At 44.2% G+C, this 22,525-nt stretch overlaps 1 protein-coding gene across 2 annotated transcripts in view; it reads right to left on the bottom strand.

The window, feature by feature from the left end:
- The window catches only part of ACC (acetyl-CoA carboxylase), a 123,273-nt gene that overhangs the window by 24,162 nt on the left and 76,586 nt on the right, over positions 1–22,525 (bottom strand). For both annotated transcript variants that reach the window (XM_074109288.1, XM_074109289.1), the window contains 15 exons: positions 21,295–21,505; positions 20,552–20,644; positions 19,519–19,676; positions 18,028–18,208; positions 17,636–17,751; positions 16,327–16,447; positions 14,659–14,755; positions 13,333–13,439; positions 11,542–11,643; positions 10,975–11,077; positions 10,568–10,668; positions 9,799–9,969; positions 8,539–8,758; positions 6,354–6,492; positions 137–350 (listed from right to left, as the gene is read on the bottom strand). In XM_074109288.1, the coding sequence (XP_073965389.1) occupies positions 137–350; positions 6,354–6,492; positions 8,539–8,758; positions 9,799–9,969; positions 10,568–10,668; positions 10,975–11,077; positions 11,542–11,643; positions 13,333–13,439; positions 14,659–14,755; positions 16,327–16,447; positions 17,636–17,751; positions 18,028–18,208; positions 19,519–19,676; positions 20,552–20,644; positions 21,295–21,505 (2,134 nt within the window). The remainder of the gene's footprint in view (positions 1–136; positions 351–6,353; positions 6,493–8,538; positions 8,759–9,798; positions 9,970–10,567; positions 10,669–10,974; positions 11,078–11,541; positions 11,644–13,332; positions 13,440–14,658; positions 14,756–16,326; positions 16,448–17,635; positions 17,752–18,027; positions 18,209–19,518; positions 19,677–20,551; positions 20,645–21,294; positions 21,506–22,525) is intronic.

Below are 22,525 nucleotides of genomic sequence, written 5' to 3'. Positions count from 1 at the left end.
TACCTATTTCACCAGGGTTGTCACTAGGGCTGTCACTAGAGTTCATTAGACTTGTCTCTAGGGTTGTCACTAGGGTCGTCAGTAGGGTTGTCACCAGGGTCGTCAATAGGGTTGTCAGTAGAGTGGCAGCACCCACCTTGGGCATGTAAGCCAGCCAGCGCAGCGCAGCGCCGACGGCGTCCAAGTCAGTGGCGGCGACGGCGCTGGCCACTCCGTTGTTGTGCATGATCTGTACGCCGCCCAGCTGGTTGTTGCTGGCGTACACAGGCCGACCGAGCACTTTGTTCAGCGCGGCGTAGCCCGTCAGGATTATGTACGAGTTTTCCACTTGTATGACGCGATGGCCGAGTCTAAGACAAACAATATAAATGCTAAAGGGTCAATCAACTATTTAGAGTATGTTGCCATGGTAACGTATCCTGAGCGTTACTCATTAAAAGTTCAATATCTCGAAAACGGCTGAACCGATTTTGATGAAATATGTCTAAGAACAAACAACAACAAACATCACGCCTGTATTCCCAAATGGGGTAGGCAGAGCACACGAAACGTTACCGCTTCGGAGCCACTTTTAGCAATTTTAGGTTTTAAGTTTGACAAAAACGGTACAATAGTGACAAGTTGCTAGCCTGTCGCCTACGGTATACCTAAACCTATATCCTTAGTCGCCTCTTACGACATCCACGGAAGAAATGGAGAGGTGTAATTCTAACCCAACACCACACGGCTGTCTAAGAACCATTGCTAGAAAACGTGCTTTCAAATAAAAAAACCGCATTCATATCGGTCCACCCGTTTAAGAGCTACGAGGCCACAGACAGACACACATAGCGGTCAAACTTATAACACCCCACTTTTTGCGTCGGGGATTAAAAAATATGATTTTATGGGGTAGAAATCCACTAAAAGTTAGGAATTGTGACAGTTTTAACGCAATTCCTTCATGGCTCATTTCCTAAGCATGCTAATAAATAATATACATTGCAAACATTTTTCTACCAAAGTGTGTCAGTGATGTTTCCCGAGTTACGGGACAGAATACCATACACTAAAAAGTTAAGTGACCCTTATAACCAAAAACCGATTTAGTTGCCGTCCTTTTAACCTTTTCGACGCCAACGACTCACATCATATATACACACCGGCAGGTTCCACGCCGACGACCTATATATAGATCCATTACTTCAATGCAAAAGCAACCATCGCTCAATTATGTTAAGGTTCAATTTTAGGCATTGCAACATAAAAGCCTGGCGTATGGGTGATGTCTTTTGTATTTGACGTGGCGGCGAAAAGGTTAAGAAAGTATAAGCCCTTTTCTTGAAAGCCCCGATCATAGTTGTCCGGAAACACTGCTGACTGTAGTTAAAATGGGTGAGGGGAGTTGAGCTTCCGCATGTCCCGCTGTCCGCAAGCCCTCTTGTTCTGAGAGGAGGCCTGTGCCCAGCAGTGGGACGTATGTTGGCTGGGATGATGATGTCTGACTCAGGCGAAAACTAGATGCTGCAGTCTGTTTCCGTCTCACCTGACGACGTAAGCGCCGATGCCGATCGCGCGGCACGTCACTATCGATATGGTGACGACGTCCTCGTACGCTTTGAAGGATGACCCAGGACGTTCCAGTTGTTCTGTGCTACTAGATGGCGCTGTGTCTGTTTCCGTCTCACCTGACGACGTAAGCGCCGATGCCGATCGCGCGGCACGTCACTATCGATATGGTGACGACGTCCTCGTACGCTTTGAAGGATGACCCAGGACGTTCCAGTTGTTCTGTGCTACTAGATGGCGCTGTGTCTGTTTCCGTCTCACCTGACGACGTAAGCGCCGATGCCGATCGCGCGGCACGTCACTATCGATATGGTGACGACGTCCTCGTACGCTTTGAAGGATGACCCAGGACGTTGCAGTTGTTCTGTGCTACTAGATGGCGCTGTGTCTGTTTCCGTCTCACCTGACGACGTAAGCGCCGATGCCGATCGCGCGGCACGTCACTATCGATATGGTGACGACGTCCTCGTACGCTTTGAAGGATGACCCAGGACGTTCCAGTTGTTCTGTGCTACTAGATGGCGCTGTGTCTGTTTCCGTCTCACCTGACGACGTAAGCGCCGATGCCGATCGCGCGGCACGTCACTATCGATATGGTGACGACGTCCTCGTACGCTTTGAAGGATGACCCAGGACGTTCCAGTTGTTCTGTGCTACTAGATGGCGCTGTGTCTGTTTCCGTCTCACCTGACGACGTAAGCGCCGATGCCGATCGCGCGGCACGTCACTATCGATATGGTGACGACGTCCTCGTACGCTTTGAAGGATGACCCAGGACGTTGCAGTTGTTCTGTGCTACTAGATGGCGCTGTGTCTGTTTCCGTCTCACCTGACGACGTAAGCGCCGATGCCGATCGCGCGGCACGTCACTATCGATATGGTGACGACGTCCTCGTACGCTTTGAAGGATGACCCAGGACGTTGCAGTTGTTCTGTGCTACTAGATGGCGCTGTGTCTGTTTCCGTCTCACCTGACGACGTAAGCGCCGATGCCGATCGCGCGGCACGTCACTATCGATATGGTGACGACGTCCTCGTACGCTTTGAAGGATGACCCAGGACGTTCCAGTTGTTCTGTGCTACTAGATGGCGCTGTGTCTGTTTCCGTCTCACCTGACGACGTAAGCGCCGATGCCGATCGCGCGGCACGTCACTATCGATATGGTGACGACGTCCTCGTACGCTTTGAAGGATGACCCAGGACGTTGCAGTTGTTCTGTGCTACTAGATGGCGCTGTGTCTGTTTCCGTCTCACCTGACGACGTAAGCGCCGATGCCGATCGCGCGGCACGTCACTATCGATATGGTGACGACGTCCTCGTACGCTTTGAAGGATGACCCAGGACGTTTCAGTTGTTCTGTGCTACTAGATGGCGCTGTGTCTGTTTCCGTCTCACCTGACGACGTAAGCGCCGATGCCGATCGCGCGGCACGTCACTATCGATATGGTGACGACGTCCTCGTACGCTTTGAAGGATGACCCAGGACGTTCCAGTTGTTCTGTGCTACTAGATGGCGCTGTGTCTGTTTCCGTCTCACCTGACGACGTAAGCGCCGATGCCGATCGCGCGGCACGTCACTATCGATATGGTGACGACGTCCTCGTACGCTTTGAAGGATGACCCAGGACGTTGCAGTTGTTCTGTGCTACTAGATGGCGCTGTGTCTGTTTCCGTCTCACCTGACGACGTAAGCGCCGATGCCGATCGCGCGGCACGTCACTATCGATATGGTGACGACGTCCTCGTACGCTTTGAAGGATGACCCAGGACGTTCCAGTTGTTCTGTGCTACTAGATGGCGCTGTGTCTGTTTCCGTCTCACCTGACGACGTAAGCGCCGATGCCGATCGCGCGGCACGTCACTATCGATATGGTGACGACGTCCTCGTACGCTTTGAAGGATGACCCAGGACGTTCCAGTTGTTCTGTGCTACTAGATGGCGCTGTGTCTGTTTCCGTCTCACCTGACGACGTAAGCGCCGATGCCGATCGCGCGGCACGTCACTATCGATATGGTGACGACGTCCTCGTACGCTTTGAAGGATGACCCAGGACGTTCCAGTTGTTCTGTGCTACTAGATGGCGCTGTGTCTGTTTCCGTCTCACCTGACGACGTAAGCGCCGATGCCGATCGCGCGGCACGTCACTATCGATATGGTGACGACGTCCTCGTACGCTTTGAAGGATGACCCAGGACGTTGCAGTTGTTCTGTGCTACTAGATGGCGCTGTGTCTGTTTCCGTCTCACCTGACGACGTAAGCGCCGATGCCGATCGCGCGGCACGTCACTATCGATATGGTGACGACGTCCTCGTACGCTTTGAAGGATGACCCAGGACGTTCCAGTTGTTCTGTGCTACTAGATGGCGCTGTGTCTGTTTCCGTCTCACCTGACGACGTAAGCGCCGATGCCGATCGCGCGGCACGTCACTATCGATATGGTGACGACGTCCTCGTACGCTTTGAAGGATGACCCAGGACGTTCCAGTTGTTCTGTGCTACTAGATGGCGCTGTGTCTGTTTCCGTCTCACCTGACGACGTAAGCGCCGATGCCGATCGCGCGGCACGTCACTATCGATATGGTGACGACGTCCTCGTACGCTTTGAAGGATGACCCAGGACGTTCCAGTTGTTCTGTGCTACTAGATGGCGCTGTGTCTGTTTCCGTCTCACCTGACGACGTAAGCGCCGATGCCGATCGCGCGGCACGTCACTATCGATATGGTGACGACGTCCTCGTACGCTTTGAAGGATGACCCAGGACGTTGCAGTTGTTCTGTGCTACTAGATGGCGCTGTGTCTGTTTCCGTCTCACCTGACGACGTAAGCGCCGATGCCGATCGCGCGGCACGTCACTATCGATATGGTGACAACGTCCTCGTACGCTTTGAAGGATGACCCAGGACGTTCCAGTTGTTCTGTGCTACTAGATGGCGCTGTGTCTGTTTCCGTCTCACCTGACGACGTAAGCGCCGATGCCGATCGCGCGGCACGTCACTATCGATATGGTGACGACGTCCTCGTACGCTTTGAAGGATGACCCAGGACGTTCCAGTTGTTCTGTGCTACTAGATGGCGCTGTGTCTGTTTCCGTCTCACCTGACGACGTAAGCGCCGATGCCGATCGCGCGGCACGTCACTATCGATATGGTGACGACGTCCTCGTACGCTTTGAAGGATGACCCAGGACGTTCCAGTTGTTCTGTGCTACTAGATGGCGCTGTGTCTGTTTCCGTCTCACCTGACGACGTAAGCGCCGATGCCGATCGCGCGGCACGTCACTATCGATATGGTGACGACGTCCTCGTACGCTTTGAAGGATGACCCAGGACGTTGCAGTTGTTCTGTGCTACTAGATGGCGCTGTGTCTGTTTCCGTCTCACCTGACGACGTAAGCGCCGATGCCGATCGCGCGGCACGTCACTATCGATATGGTGACGACGTCCTCGTACGCTTTGAAGGATGACCCAGGACGTTGCAGTTGTTCTGTGCTACTAGATGGCGCTGTGTCTGTTTCCGTCTCACCTGACGACGTAAGCGCCGATGCCGATCGCGCGGCACGTCACTATCGATATGGTGACGACGTCCTCGTACGCTTTGAAGGATGACCCAGGACGTTGCAGTTGTTCTGTGCTACTAGATGGCGCTGTGTCTGTTTCCGTCTCACCTGACGACGTAAGCGCCGATGCCGATCGCGCGGCACGTCACTATCGATATGGTGACGACGTCCTCGTACGCTTTGAAGGATGACCCAGGACGTTCCAGTTGTTCTGTGCTACTAGATGGCGCTGTGTCTGTTTCCGTCTCACCTGACGACGTAAGCGCCGATGCCGATCGCGCGGCACGTCACTATCGATATGGTGACGACGTCCTCGTACGCTTTGAAGGATGACCCAGGACGTTGCAGTTGTTCTGTGCTACTAGATGGCGCTGTGTCTGTTTCCGTCTCACCTGACGACGTAAGCGCCGATGCCGATCGCGCGGCACGTCACTATCGATATGGTGACGACGTCCTCGTACGCTTTGAAGGATGACCCAGGACGTTCCAGTTGTTCTGTGCTACTAGATGGCGCTGTGTCTGTTTCCGTCTCACCTGACGACGTAAGCGCCGATGCCGATCGCGCGGCACGTCACTATCGATATGGTGACGACGTCCTCGTACGCTTTGAAGGATGACCCAGGACGTTCCAGTTGTTCTGTGCTACTAGATGGCGCTGTGTCTGTTTCCGTCTCACCTGACGACGTAAGCGCCGATGCCGATCGCGCGGCACGTCACTATCGATATGGTGACGACGTCCTCGTACGCTTTGAAGGATGACCCAGGACGTTCCAGTTGTTCTGTGCTACTAGATGGCGCTGTGTCTGTTTCCGTCTCACCTGACGACGTAAGCGCCGATGCCGATCGCGCGGCACGTCACTATCGATATGGTGACGACGTCCTCGTACGCTTTGAAGGATGACCCAGGACGTTGCAGTTGTTCTGTGCTACTAGATGGCGCTGTGTCTGTTTCCGTCTCACCTGACGACGTAAGCGCCGATGCCGATCGCGCGGCACGTCACTATCGATATGGTGACAACGTCCTCGTACGCTTTGAAGGATGACCCAGGACGTTCCAGTTGTTCTGTGCTACTAGATGGCGCTGTGTCTGTTTCCGTCTCACCTGACGACGTAAGCGCCGATGCCGATCGCGCGGCACGTCACTATCGATATGGTGACGACGTCCTCGTACGCTTTGAAGGATGACCCAGGACGTTCCAGTTGTTCTGTGCTACTAGATGGCGCTGTGTCTGTTTCCGTCTCACCTGACGACGTAAGCGCCGATGCCGATCGCGCGGCACGTCACTATCGATATGGTGACGACGTCCTCGTACGCCTGCGCGGTCTCGCCGGCGATCAGACCCGCGTCGCGCAGACACTCGACGCCCAGACCGTCCTCTTTGCCTGTTGACAACAATGTTATTAAATAATTTACTGAATCAGGCGCTACTTTGCGAAGGTAGTTTTATAGGACGATTACAATTTATTAATATTTTGTGGGTAGTTTTGTTTGAGAAAAAATATAGGTGGGTACTTGGGGAGTTACAGTGACAAATTAAAACGGTTGTTGTGGTTTCTTAGTCTAACATCTGGTAGCATGGTGTACGGTTTTGTTGCTCTGAAGACGAGCTCTGGTCGAGTTCGAAACTGGTCTTTGTAGTGTGTGATCTGTGTGTGTTCTTACAGTGTGGGGGTGGAGGAACTGCATGAACACGCATATCTTGCATAAACTTAACTATCTTATGGTCGCGGGTGAGCAAAGAATTTCTTTTAGTTCAACAATGTTATTATCATCGGATCCAGTTATACAGGGGCGTCCCAAGACTAAGCGGTGTGAAGGGAAAATACAGTACAAAGATATCGATTTACAAGAATATGTATACACGACCTTAATGTTGGCTCAATAAAGTCGCCTATACATATTGTTCTAACTTTGGCCGTATCGATCTTTTTGTAGTTGACTGTACCTTAAATACATATTGTGGATAAGATATTTTGCTGGAAGGAGACTTTATTTTGTTTTTACTTAGCAATACTGCATTCAGAGTTTTTTTTAAAACGACTTGCTTCGACTTGGAATGGAATGTGAAAAAAAACTTACCTCTACTCGTGTCACACGATTTAGGATTTAGTAAAAATTTCATTTTTAATACAAGCTTTTTTTGCTGACTGTACTTTTTGTTTACTGTACTTATATTGTCATACCAAATTTCAAGTCGATGCCATTAACCGTTGAAGAGTTCCGTCCTGCGGAGACGATCCTGGCCGGACTACCAGGATGTCACTACTAGATTATTGTATTGTCACGCAATTTACATAAGTATACCAAATTTCAAGTCAATCCAACTACTGGGAGTTGGTCGAATTTAACAGAGAGACAACGGGACAGGTGAAACTAAATAAAACCTTGTAGAGATGATGACAGAGAGCCGCGCGTTAAACAACACAACCCGCTCCAGAAAAAGACTCTTTTGACACCTCACCGATGCTTCACTGCGACCGCTCGTTTGCGGTGCACTCGGAGGGAAATCGTCAAACTATGATTTAAACAACTCACCAATGATGTCAGTGATCTTGTACCGGGACTCTCCTTCGTCGTCGATCAGCTGCGTCTTGACAGAGCCGAGAGGACCCAACTTGCTGTACCCTTCTGGCGTGAGGTATAGATACTTGAAGCCCCTCTGGCCGCTCGCCGTCGATTCGAGTAACGTTGAAGACAGCCAGTCAGTCACATTATTGTTTCATAGGTATTGTAATAACTTACCAATGATTTCAGCGACCGGAGGCAATATTGCTTAACCTACTCGGAATCACAAATCACTTTCGCCACTTCTTCCTGTCCCGCAGCATAGGACGAAGCGCACGTTAGACAAAACAGCCTCTGCTCCTTCAGTAACTCGCTCCAGAAAAAGACTCTTTTGACACCTCACCGATGCTTCACTGCGACCGCTCGTTTGCGGTGCACTCGGAGGGAAATCGTCAAACTATGATTTAAAAAACTCACCAATGATGTCAGTGATCTTGTACCGGGACTCTCCTTCGTCGTCGATCAGCTGCGTCTTGACAGAGCCGAGAGGACCCAACTTGCTGTACCCTTCTGAGGTGAGGTATAGATACTTGAAGCCCCTCTGGCCGCTCGGCGTCGATTCGAGTAACGTTGAAGACAGCCAGTCAGTCACATTATTGTTTCATAGGTATTGTAATAACTTACCAATGATTTCAGCGACCGGAGGCAATATTGCTTAACCTACTCGGAATCACAAATCACTTTCGCCACTTCTTCCTGTCCCGCAGCATAGGACGAAGCGCACGTTAGACGAAACAGCCTCTGCTCCTTCAGTAACTCGCTCCAGAAAAGACTCTTTTGACACCTCACCGATGCTTCACTGCGACCGCTCGTTTGCGGTGCACTCGGAGGGAAATCGTCAAACTATGATTTAAACAACTCACCAATGATGTCAGTGATCTTGTACCGGGACTCTCCTTCGTCGTCGATCAGCTGCGTCTTGACAGAGCCGAGAGGACCCAACTTGCTGTACCCTTCTGGCGTGAGGTATAGATACTTGAAGCCCCTCTCCGGCCGCTCGGCGTCGATCCAAGCGACGTTGAATGCGGCTTTCACTTCTTCAGCTACACCGATTCGAGCGCCGGAGTTCACGCTTAAGTAGATCTGTAATGAGTATGATGAGACTATTCAACGCGGCTTCGACTTCCTACAAATTACTGTATTTCAAAGACCTGTGCCTATTTCACGAAGCTGCAAGTTACAATTTACAAACGGTAGTCTTTGTTTAACAGAATGTATTGAAAAGAGACTACCGCTTGTAAATTGTAAATTGTAGCTTCGTGAAATGGGCCACAGGCAGTTTCCATTTATGTTGCACTAAGAAGCTTGGAAAATAATGTACAATATACGTAATACGGATACGACATATTGACAAGTTTGAGATGTAGTAGATATTAACACTTTATAGTCTCAAAAGGTGACAATGAGAGCTATCGTTTTTTGTCTCACTAGATGGCGCACTGTTGCGTGAGGTTTTTAAGTATGGCTTTCAAGGTCTGTTATTACGGGCGTGAAAACAAATCATCTTTAATACACCTTAAAACCGTACCATAAAAATATCGAGCACGCCACAGTGTTGCATAGTCCCCGTTTTGTTCGGAAAAAAGGGAGGACAAAGGTTTCCGAAAGACAAAACTGTCTCAAAACACAGACATTCCTTGCCCCGGAACGTATATTTGCCATAATTAATTTCAGATATTGCAAAATATTCACAAAATTATTCTGATTATAAATAAACCCGCGTAGCTCACCCAAAAACTATGAGATTTGACATTTCGGAGACCTCACGCTACACTAGCGCCTCTAGCGGCGAATTCATACGCGATAGCCCTCATTACAAGTGGCCAGTACTTTCTTAATGTAGAAAACATGTAATTTCTGATAAGTATAACAAATACTGCATATATTTATACTCATACATATTACTCAAGAAAACTAAGGGAAGCCTTATCCATCTTATGTTTTCGTCGCCATATTGCACCCATGGGCCGCAAATTGATAATTATATTAAAAAAAGCCTAATCAGTTTTTAAAATTGTTCAAAATGGTCATGGAGGTGGAGCCATACGTACTGAAAGTTATAGTTTCAAGCAATGCAAAGCTAGACACATGGTCTTCAACCTCTAAACACTGTTACAACTTACCCTCGGTATCTTAAGTTCCCTGGCGTATTGCGACGCGCGGTAATACACCCAGTCCTCTTGGGGGCCGAATGAACCCATATAATAGGTCAAGTCGTTCGCTATGACAATTATGTCGCGGCCTTTGGGGCATTCCGGCGTGAACAGGGTTAAACGCCACGCCACCATTCCGACCTAGGGACAAAAGAATTAAAAAGTTGAGTTCCGTTCAAAAACCTAGGGCTCTTCAAGGCTAGAGTGAATAGGCTGTCACTGAACCAGTGAGATACAGCTTTGGCCTCATCTGCACTTAACGTCAGGTGAGATCGGGGTCAATCACGATCAGTTTGAATCATAGGTCACTGTCAATTCAAATGTAATTTCGTGCGAGCCAGAGTTTGAACCCATGGTCCTCTGCTTAAGAGGCTTTTTAAATACCATATTGATTAATTTTATGTGACAAATCAATGTGACGCCGTCTCCGTCTATACGGACAAAACAAACAGAGACGGCATCACACGTCTTATCTGTCCAATAAAATTTATCCGTGAGTGGTGAAACAAATAAAATATTTCCTTTCTGTCTTTCTTTCGCTTCGGTTGGTTTGTCAAAGGATTTCAACTATAAATATTTATTTCTTCGCTTTACCTAAGACAATAGCGTGACTAATTTTATGAATACTACTAACATTACACATCTAAATCATTGCTCTTACAAAAAATTATAAATAATGCCAACTTAATCAATTCATTCAGAGGACACGACAACAATAATAATACAATAATGTGCTTACGGTATTCTGTCCAGGCAGTCGCGTGACTTCGACAACCCTTCGCTCCCCCTCAGCTTCTACCACCAGCTCGACTGAAGACATCACGTTGTCTGGCGCTGGGCCTATGGGAATAATTAAAATTAATAAAATAAATAATTAAGAGATGTAAATTCAGAACAGTTCTATCACACCACATTTTTAATTTTCATTAAATTTTTATGGAACAATCGAGAAAAACTAACAAAAATGCAACGTTGCCAGCTCAGCAGGAATAAACGCTCTTAAGAGATCTTTGCGATCGGATGTATTCATTAACACTTATTACATCATTATTTAAACATTTAAGAGTTCAATGTTTTATGTATTGCTTACTATTTGTGGCGTACAATTAAGAGTTATTGTATTTGTATTGTAATTTAACAAGTTACCTTCAACGCTGCCGTCCTCTATGCACTCGCGCCATCTCCTTTCCACCATCTGTCTGAACATATCAGGCATGTCGTACACATATGTCGTGCCCTGCGACGTTGCCTGTGAACAATAATTATAGTTAATAAAAAAATCTACAAAAACTAAAAAGAAAAACAAGTCCAGTGGTCTAGAACTCTGGTAAGTAATTGAAAGTTCAACAGTCGGGTATCGCTCTAAAATTCTCAGTAATGGGTCCCGAGTGTTGAACTTTAAGTTACTTAATACAATTCTATACCACTGGTTTTTTTTCTTTTTAGTTTTTTTAAGGCAGTCGCTTGGTTTTTTTCCAAATTTTTTTGTTATTTCTCAAACTCAAAATCACAACATTTCATTTGATTTTGATTTGCTTTCATTTCATACTTGTTACAATACTATATTTTTATTTAATCCCCCCACTTTTTTTTCTAGCGGACGCCATATTGAAATATTACTTTCGAAAAACATGAGCCTCCTTCAGGCGGTCGGTTAAAAAAATTGCCCACCTGCAAAATGTATTAGCCAGCTTTGTTGCAGCCAGAACTTACCAAAAACCTCTTCTGCTGCAAATAATCCTTAGTGACATATGGAGTAGATATAGGCAATCCGTGCATAGGCCCTTGCCGATTACCGAACGACTGGAACATAATCTGAAAAAGAAAAAACACGAAATAAGTTTTATATTTTATTATTAAGGTGGTTTTCCACCGGCGAGACGCGACGAGACGAGGCGTGACGAGAATTGAAATTTGTATGGCGGCGCCCGCGCGGGCGCGCGAGAATGCATACAAATTTCAATTCTCGTCTCGCCTCGCCGGTGGAATATCACCATTATTATTTAAATTATCAGGCAGGCAGTTGGAAGCAGTTGATAGGTGGGCCAATCAACTTTTTTACCCAGACTAATCTGTCCGCGACATTTTTCAAACAATTGCAGATTTTTGTAAGGAAATATGTTTTGTTTTTGTAATTTATTAGATGGTGTACATGAATACATGCCATCCTACGTAAGTTCAAATCAAAACCGTGAAATATCTTGTTAAAAGTACGATTTTTTGATAACGCCAGAGACAATTTTGGTAACGCAGGAGACCCCATACATCTTGTATTATTATTATTATTTGTATTTTTTTCTTTAATTGTATACTGTAGTTTTTAAGTATCTTATTTGTAATTATTTTATTTAGAAAAATGACTTTCTGCCAAGTTTCTCGCGTCGCATTCTTCTTGGCAATGATGGTTTTTCCGAAAGCGCTGGTAGTTTAAAAAATGACGTGTAAAAGTGCCCGTTGCGGCCTATTTACTGAATAAATGATTTGAAATTTGAAATTTTTGATCTGACGCCCAAAGTGTGGGTAAATTTATTGGCCCAGATGCCGGTATCAATAAGTAGCTGTTCTCTGGTCAAGTTTTCTTTGTACTGCTTGTTTTGTTTATTTTTAACACAAGTTTTTTTTCTGACTGTACTCTTTGTTGACTGTACTTGCATTGTCATCTAACTTACATAAGTATACCAAGTTTCAAGTCAATCCCACTATTGGAAGTGGGTCAAAATGAAGTCGCAAGATTTGACCCAAAATAAATAAATGGACAAGTGCGAGTCGGACTAGTCTTCGAGCCCCTAGCATCTGCCGGCTGTCACCTTGGCCAACCAAAAAAAATATCATTCTGTCTAATGGTGTAAGATGGTGCCAGAAAGAGAAAGCGATGGTACAGTACCTGGCGATAAAGATTGCACGTCGCTCTTCGAAAAAAGACAATTGGCTGTTCACGACGATTTCCGAACACTGGCGACCGTCCATCAATCATCGTATTTATTATGTGACGTTTTATATCAAATAAATACTGCACCTTTATGGACTTAATTTTATTTAACGTCAAAATAATGACATGTAAACTTCGGATATCTATAGAGAGCTGTTGCAACTACTAGAAAAAGGATTGTACCCTCTTTTTCCTAAAGATGCAATTTAAAGTTTTGGGTGGTTTCAACACCTCTTTATTATATATTTTCATCTTGAAATGCGTCCGTACTCTATTGCACCTGTACAACGACTGACAAACGTCACATAAGTAGTGTGTGACAACGCTTTACGAAGCCGAAATTAGCCGAGTCTCTTTCCAAAGAACGATGTGCATCTTTATAGCCGGGGACCGTACAATTGTACACAGCGTTTATGCACACCATAATATTGCTCTTATAAGCATTATTTCATTCTATCTAACGGTGAAAGATGGTGCCAGAAAGAGATATTGATAGCAATGGCAAGAGCCCGCGCGTTAAGCAATAAGGCCACGTTACCACGTCTGCAAACTTGAGTATACCAAAGTGTACCTACCACACCGGTCTTAGGATCAGAGACCTCTTCGTAAGTGTACACGTCTAGAGTGTAGCCGGAACCGTTGGAGAGACACAGTCTCACGTTCTTTGTGGGAGCGCCGGGACCTACAATAACAATACGATATTAAAGAAAAAAATATTTGAACAATTTTTTTGACTGTAGGTACTTGCACTGACATTTAACCTATAGCCTCCTATATAGGTCGATTCTTTAGATCTAGCACTAATCAATGAGGGCTAAATAAACTTTAAGTTACTTAACAGAGTTCTAGACTACAGATCTGTTCACTCACGAAGGCGCGCCCCTCCACAATTTTTCATTTGTAGTTGTAAACATATCCGTACGACATGTCTATGTGTGTGTAGCTCCTCAGAAACGAACGTGTCCTCAGCCGCGAGCGTACCGTCAGTCACGCACACTCAGACTAAGACAACGTGTAAGTACGAGGTTTACTCGTGCACATTGATAATTAACTGTGGAAGCGCGCCTTCGTGAGTGAACAGATCTGCACTAAACTTGTTTTTTTTATTTTTTATTTTGCGAGTCAATATCAAGTTAGTTTTAGGTGTGAGTTAGAACTTTAAAATATTTTTCAAAACGAGAACGTGGGTTCAATGAAGACCAAAGATGAAGGAACTATAAAATTACATTAATAGTGAAAATCGTCACTGCTATGAAAAAATCTCGTATCTCAAATCGATACGTCAACAAAATCGACCCTTCAAATAAGGCGCATAAAGTTCACTTAGAAAAATTATAAATTTTAAGTTAAGACCTTTTTTAACCCCCGACGCAAAAAGAGGGGTGTTATGTCTGTCTGTGGCACCGTAGCTCTTAAACGAGTGGACCAATTTGAATGCGGTTTTTTTTTATTTGAAAGCAGGTTTTCTAGCGATTGTTCTTAGACATGTTTTATCAAAATCGGTTCAGCCGTTTCAAGATCATCAGCTCTTTTGTTCGCTGCGGTAGGAATCTTAGACGCATAATGGGTATTTACTTTACTGTCAAACATATTTGGGACCTAAAATTTGAAACAACCATGTATGCTATATAACTATGCAAGATTATGGAATTCTTGGCCTGATGCTGCAGCCATAAAACCATAGCAGATATTTCGTGTTTGGATTCGTTTTGATCAGTATTTGATTCTACATACAATGCAATAGTTTCAACAGGATGAGCTGATGCTGCAGCCAGGATATCCAGCACACTAGTAGACTCTATAAAAAATAATAGCACATATGTCGTGTTTGGATTCGGTTTGATCAGTACCTAATTGTTAAAAGTAGTGCCGAAATGCTTTTAGTCAAAATTATAACATACCAATCCGCAGTGTAAAACGGATCTCAGCTTGGAGCACCCTCAATTTCCACAGCCTAGGTCCGTAACGCATCACCATACCCAGGACAGATTCTTCGATCTGTAGAAAAAAATGTTTTGTAAATAAAATCCCAATAAGGGATTAAAGGTGGTAAGACCTTGTGCAAGGTCCGCCCGGATTGCTACCACCATCTTGCTCGCTAATCCTGCCGTGAAGCAGCAGTGCTTGCACTTGAGAGAAAAACAGCCGGTGAAATTACTGGCACTTGAGGTATCCCATCTTAGGCCTCTAGGTTGGCAACGCGTCTGCAATACCCCTGGTGTTCCAGATGTTTATTGGCGGTGGTGATCTCTTACCATCAGGATACCCACTTGCTCGTTTGCCTTCCAGTCGAATAAAAAAAAAACATTGCGGGGCCGTAAAGCTTAAAAAGACTACGAAGCTTGAGCTCCCGGGTTCGAATCCCGACCGGGGCAGATATTTGTATGAACAATACGAATGTTTGTTCTAGGGTCTTGGATGTTTAATATGTATTTATCTATGTAAGTATGTTTATCCGTTGCCTAGTATCCATAGTACAGTCACCAGCATTAAGATGTGACCATCGACGGCCTGCAAAAATATCTGATCATTGGTGGAAGGCATATATATATGACGATCTAACACGGTATAAGTATGTGATGATTTGTGGCCGGTATAAATATAGATTTTTGGTAACGGCATAAGTATCTGACACCGGGCTGCTTAAAAATATCTGATATTGCACAAAATCAAAATTATGTAATCCACTATCAGCATAAATATCTATTCACTGTGAACGCATAACCATCGGATCACAGGTGGCATAAACATCTAACACGATACAAAATCGAAAATATGTCACCAATCTGCAAATATGAACTTTATTTTCTCGTTTTACGAATAGATTTTGAATACAACGATCTGACACTTCACGAGAAGAGTGCAGACTTGTCACTGCATATGCCCGTCTCACGTTTTACAAATCCTATTTTTATGAAAGAACATACTTAATAAATAATTCTTTGTAGCTTTTGAAATAAGAACAATATATCGTGCGTGGCATCGTGATTTTCTAGCAAGGAGGTTAATTTAAGTCGGTTACACTCTTTCTTTTACTAAAAATGCATGAAAAATAATGTTACGTCAGACGTCAACAATAATTGTTTTTTTTTTGGATGTGAGTAATGATAAATTAATTTGGTAAAACATGCATTGGCACCTAGGTTTAGCTGTATTTCCGTTACTATAATGCAATGAAATAAAGTCAAACGTTTATGCTGATAGTGGATTACATAATTTTGATTTTGTGCAATATCAGATATTTTTAAGCAGCCCGATGTCAGATAATTATGCCGTTACCAAAAAACTATATTTATACCGGCCACAAATCATCACATACTTATACCGTGTTAGATCGTCATATATATATGCCTTTCAACAGTGATGACATGTTTTTGCAGTGCTGTCCATAGTCATATATTTATGCTGGTGACTGTACATAGTACAAGCTTTAGGGCCTAGGTCAATTGGTGTCAAGTGTCCCATGATATTTATTTATTTATTTCATCTGTTCTCCATGTTTTATGGCCCATTGCCAGTTCAACGAGCTAATTTTGTGAATTAATTGAGTTCAATGTAGGATATTTTACCTTAGAGGGATCCATGATGACGGTCGGTCCGAAGTTGAGGAATATATGATTGCAGTCCGTCCTCTTTGCCAATGGATGAGAGAAGGCCACTTCGAGCTCATCCATCGCTTCTAACAATACTCTGTAGACAATTAAAATAAAGGTAACAAAAAAAAATACTGAGTACCTTAAAGAAACTTGAAGTAAAAAATAAGTCTAGCAGTCTTCAACTCTGTGTAAGTAACCTAAAGTTCAACAGTCGCGTAGTCGGGATGCATTTAAAATCGTGACTAGCTCAAATATTTTCAGCAATGGGTTCCGACTGTTGAAAGAAAGTTAGTTACTGGAGTTCTGGACATTTGCTTTTCTTATAATTTTTGTTTTAAGACACACACAACACACACCTGTATTCCCAAATGGGGTATGCAGGGCACACGAAACGTTACCGCTTCGGAGCCACTTTTATGTTTTTTTTTTGTTTTAAGACAGTGGTTTTACATCTTTTTTTATTTCATACTTTAAATATTCTTGTAAAAATGGTTGCCTAAATATATATATAGATCTGGAATGGGCTTATTATTACTTTTCATATCGCCGAGTCATATCGCGGACTCTACCTCGTATATGAAATTAAAGGCTGACCAGGAATATAAAAAAACCTCAAGTATTGAACTTACTTTACTTTGTAACTTGACATACCTACCAGTCATATTGACAACGGTGTCGGTGATGTTATTTAAAGGAATATTTTCTAATCCCTCAGACTTATTCTATGACAAATACTTTTATACATAGTGAATTATTTTCCTTCCAAGGCTATGGATAATCTTCGACATTTTAACGCACAAAAACACAAAATAACACTTTAAAATACGACGCGCAAACAACGTTAAACTTTGACAGCAATAGACAGATGAAATTTGAATTTAGTGTTACCAGTGCGAGAAATCAGCTCTATTGGTTTTCCGCAATATGGCGAGCTTTTTTATAATTCTGGTCAGCCTTTAACATCTATCTATTTTAGGATGTGTATCTAAAATGGTATTCGAACTTCTTAAAATTTCATACACAAGGTTTTAAATCAGAGAGCCGTCGATATGTATGATATCCATAATATTGTTAAAATAAAATAATACTATCTCAAAAGCCGTTGATGAAACTAGCACAGAACCGGGCAAAGTGGCGTAATAATGAAGAGGCCATTACTCAGCAGTTGGTTGATGTGGGCTGATTTTATTGATCTCAGAAGCTACTTTTTCAAATGTGCCACATTTGTACCCCCCTTTTGATTACGTTTATTGATACGGTCCGTGACCAGACGTCGACTCACCTCTCCCCCTCGTTCTGCAGATATTCGAAGCTGGCCTCCTTGGTGATCAGATCCTGGTGCCGGATGATGGAGCGGATGAAGAAACGGTAGTCGGTCACCTCCTGACCCTTCTTCACCTGGTGAAGAACATGGTGTTTTAAATCACTATGCGATTCAGAAAACTACATGAATGCGACAATCGAGGCACACATGTTCTTGTGTGCGTGCCCTCAACTCTGGTGGCACTACATATACGCTCTCTTCACGGCTCGATCCTCTCCCAACCTTTCTCCGAGATACAGGAGTCTAAACACTTTGGTCCTTCCAATAACGCTGGACTCAGATACTATTCAGCTTTCGTTTTTCACAATAACCTTACGAGACAAAATGCTGGATAGACCAGACGGTCTTACCTTAGCCTTTCCAAGATACAGGTGCATCTTCTGGTTGCTGGTCGGTAAAGCTTCCAGCTCATAGCTCCTCATTCTGTACAGTTCCAGCTGGAACGCTGAGGCTGGCTCCAGGTGCCGGTATATGGTGTCTTCAATGAAATCGTTACGGGCGCGGTATGTGAAGAATTTGGGGAACTGGCGTCTGCGGAGAAGATAATGAATATAAATGTCATGGGACAGTTGATGGTGACATAGTCTCAAACTAAGCAAAGATCGTTTTAAACTTTCGTGATTTTCACTCATAGTCAAAATACCACAAACACACGAGTAATATTTACCTCGACGTTTTGACCACATTACAGTGGCCGTGGTCACGAGTAGACTGAAGTGTGGGGTGTCAAGTCTGCCTAGCAGCGCGAGTCCTTCGAACTACCCGCACTTGATCACTAATAGTGCCGGCACTCGTATCACGAACTACCCGCACTTGGTCATTTTTATTATTTGTCACCCCATCACACCGACACACAACACTAACAACGTCCAAACATTCATTCCGACGCCGACACTTATTTATAACAGGATTCCACGAAGATGAAAGCTTATATCCATCGTCCCGGTTGAGATTCTTGTGCTTTTTTATTTACGTGTGTTTTAGCGTGATAAGTCCCGTTTGTGGCATTTTGAGTATAAGCAAAGCTCATACTATGGGTGCTAGGCAACAGATAAACCTACTCTATATTGGCTCTATGCACGACATCAGCGCCACCTAGCGTCCGCAACTTTTATGGCTCTGATGCTCTGACGTTTTGAAATTTCATCGCGACATTGTAACAAAAAACAAACCTATAACGTATTAATTTATAATACAAAATTACTGTGATATCGTGATTTGGGTGGACAAAAGGTTGTGAATTCATTTTCGGTCATTAAAATTAAATGAGGTAAGTAAAATTTATTCAAAAAGTGTGTTTTATTTTCGTTATGTCAGGGTTTGTTTACTTCATGTTTAGTTGTACTTTTACTGTAAAACGAAAAGATAAAGCTATCTTATTGGTTTCTTTGAATAAAAGTAAAATTATTTAATTGTTCTTATATCGCTAGTAATAAATTAAATATCGTTTTCAGATCAGAATGAGTATCATTTTGAAGACCGGTTTTGTGAGTATTGCAATATAAAATTTCAACCACAAACCGTTTCATAAGGAAAATTGTTGCTGAACATGTCCGAGATTAAGAACAAAACAGGGACAGTGTTCAATAATTCAAGCTCGCATCATAACACAAACATCTATTACTAAAATTAGGTAGTTAAAGTCTATACAAATTGCTTTGTAAATGACAGATTCATATGAGTATGCCAGAACTATTTCTACTTTTGGCCACCATAAGCGCTGCGAGATGTCATCACCCCCACCTAGTACTTCGCACCCTCCCAATAGATAAATAAAAATACACGTTTAGATACCGTGGATTCGCAAGTGTAAACCGACCTGTTCCGTTGTGTGCACTCACTTTATAAGCGACATGAACGTGACGCGTCTGACGCGCTTCTGATGCAACTCGTTGCGGTGCACGCGACAGAAGCCGCCGAAGCGACGCGCCAGCGCCACGTCGTTGGACTCGCCGTTGTCGCGGACGCCTATCATCAGGATGTGGATCGGCTCCAACTCCTGGGGACAGAACGATCCATTATCATCATCTCGCCCCACTTGCACTGGCTGTGGTTCTCACGAGGGCCGATTACGTATTGAGAATTTCACACAACACTGAACAACTTCACAGGTACGGTCAAGGATTTTTCATCTCTCCTGTTCGGAAAGTATAATTTTCATGGGTGAACTCAACCAGAGCTCATCTTCAGAGCAACACAACCGTACACCATACTACCAGTACCAGATGTTAGACTCTAACACGCACCACCATACTACCAGATGTTAGGGTCTAGCACGTTGCAGCACGAAACAATGTCGAGCTAAACTCGATTTAAGGACGTGAGTTATCCGGGTCAATTTAATTTGATATGAGTAGAGATGAAACGGATAGCGGTTTGGCCGGATACCGGATATTCGGCGGGACCGTTGGTCGGATAGCCAGATATCCGGCCGCCGGATATTCGGCCTAGTGTTACGTACAATTAAATTAAACTAATTCGAACATGCGCACGACACTCCGAGGTTGCAACTTGTAGAGTATAATTAATTAACTTTGGGGCTGTTTCACCACCCCCATTGATTAATTTTAACTGAAGGATAAATATGATGTCGTTTCTGTTTGTTTTGTTTGAATAGACGCGAGACGGTATCACATTTATCCATCAGTTAAAATTAATCAATGGGTGGTGAAACAGACCCCTTAGTATAATAACTGATGTCAATAATTGATAAATTCATAAGTAAATACCAGTTTCTAATCATAACTATAAGTTTTTTAACATCCGGTAACGGCCGAATAGTAAAATAGTGGCCGGATACCGGATACTGGCCGGATATCCGTTGCATCTCTAGATATGAGCGAGTCTCACTGTAGTTCCACGTTCAATACTCACAGCTTCCTCCGCATCGGCCGGCTTATAGTCCGAACCGACATTGATGCTCGTGCTGTCTCTGCTTTCACTGCCATCCTGCAGCGCTTGCAGGTCCTGAAAAAAGAACAAGCCGTAAAGATATGGCCGGGGTGGCTAAAGTTTGTTTCGAACGCAGCCACAGCTCATCGTCACAGCATAAACCTGCGTTTTCACCAATAATGTGCGGGGATGTGTTGCGAGGCTGTTTTCACCGGAGATATGCTGTGCGAGGCGAGGTAAATGAAGCGTTTTTATTGGTTAATGATTCCTCGCAACACATCCCCGGACATCTCTGGTGGAAACGCTGCTTTACTCTCTGCTCTGATATTGCTCTGACGGTGAACTCTTACCACCATTGTACGCCGACACGTTTCGAACTCAACCAGAGTTCATCATCAGAGCTAAACTCTCTATTCTGATGTTATTCCGAACATTCAACCCGAAGAGACCGTCGGATGTTGTCAAAGCTGTGTCTCAGTATGATAGGGTGGCAATAAATACGAATCGAAGAATCAGGCGTTACTTTGCGGAGGTCCATATCAATGAACTAAGTATAAACAATTACTTTGCTCACCCGCGAACTTACGATAGCTACAAATGTTCATACTGCTCCATCCACCTTCACACTGTAAGAACACACACCAACTATCACCATTACCACACTAAGCCGACACGTTTCGAACTCAACCAGGGTTCATCATCATCAGAGTTCATAATTCCCTTACCTCACGCCTCACGTAAGCCGCGCTGGCGAAGTCATGCACCAGATCCAGCAGCTCATCGGCGTACTGGGCGAACTGGTCGAACGAGTCGAACGCAGCCAACGCCCCGGTGCGGTGGTGGCATTTCTTCATGGCAGCTGTGCACAGCTCTGCGGGGATGCCTTCCGTGTCCTGGGCGGATGATAGCTCGATCTCTGTTTGGCTTATAGGTATCCTGAGGGGGGTAATGGATCAGTTTGAAGTCGATGCGAAACCAAATAACAATTTTAATTAGGGTGATTGATGGCATCAGTCATGAAGCAATAATGGTTTTTTCACGTCACTGCACGAAAATGTGGCCTTAGATAACTTAAATCCAGTACACAAAACTGCCTATAAATTGTCATTTAACAGCTGACTCATTTATGGGTTGCAAAACACGACAACAATGCAACACAATACGGTAACAGGTCGTATCAATCATATGTATTTCATAATATGATACGACTTTTTAGAATATATTTCAGAATTTCATTCCCGGCGTGCTGAAACGACAATCGGAGCAATCAAAAGTAATCGTCTGCTGCATGTGAAATGAAATTGACCAATGAGAATGCGTCATTCATGACTTTTACGAGGTGTTTTTTTTTCTTAAACGCATAATATGCACAAAATGCTTTAATCTTTTTAAGTATGAAAAAACGCCACAGCATCGCAGCAGCAGGTCTGACATGACGAGGATGACGTTTCGATTTTTTAAATATGTGGTGGTACCTACTAGCCTCTAAGAACGGACTCGTTTATAAAAAAATAATTATGTCACAAATGAAAAACTAAAATCGGTGGGAGGGGTGACACTTTTTACCGGCCCGGATAATACCGACATGGAAATACCGACCCGATTATTCGTGTACACGCCCTTACAAACTCGTGTCAAACTGTCATGAGTTTCTATGGGCGTGTACAAGGAAAATCGGGTCGGTATTTCCATGTCGGTATTATCCGGACCGGTAAAGTGTCCCGGCGGGAGCCACGCAGTCATTGGATTGTTAATGTTTGTTTTGTGATAAATATTTTTTATTTCCTCGCAGTGATCGTGAAAAGCACAATTTAGTTTCGGCCAAAAGTGCATTATTATACTATGGCTTACTTTCCAGCCTCTACAAAAATGTACTATTTTTTCCGTTAACTCAAATTTTAAGAAACGGATCCCACTTTTTCAACACTAATGATCAAATAACTGATAATCAGCAGT

The sequence above is a fragment of the Choristoneura fumiferana genome, chromosome 28 (genome assembly GCF_025370935.1).
Source record: "Choristoneura fumiferana chromosome 28, NRCan_CFum_1, whole genome shotgun sequence".
Taxonomy (NCBI): domain Eukaryota; kingdom Metazoa; phylum Arthropoda; class Insecta; order Lepidoptera; family Tortricidae; genus Choristoneura; species Choristoneura fumiferana.
Note: the sequence above shows the minus strand (reverse complement) of the source record. Positions and strands in the feature narration are given on the sequence as shown.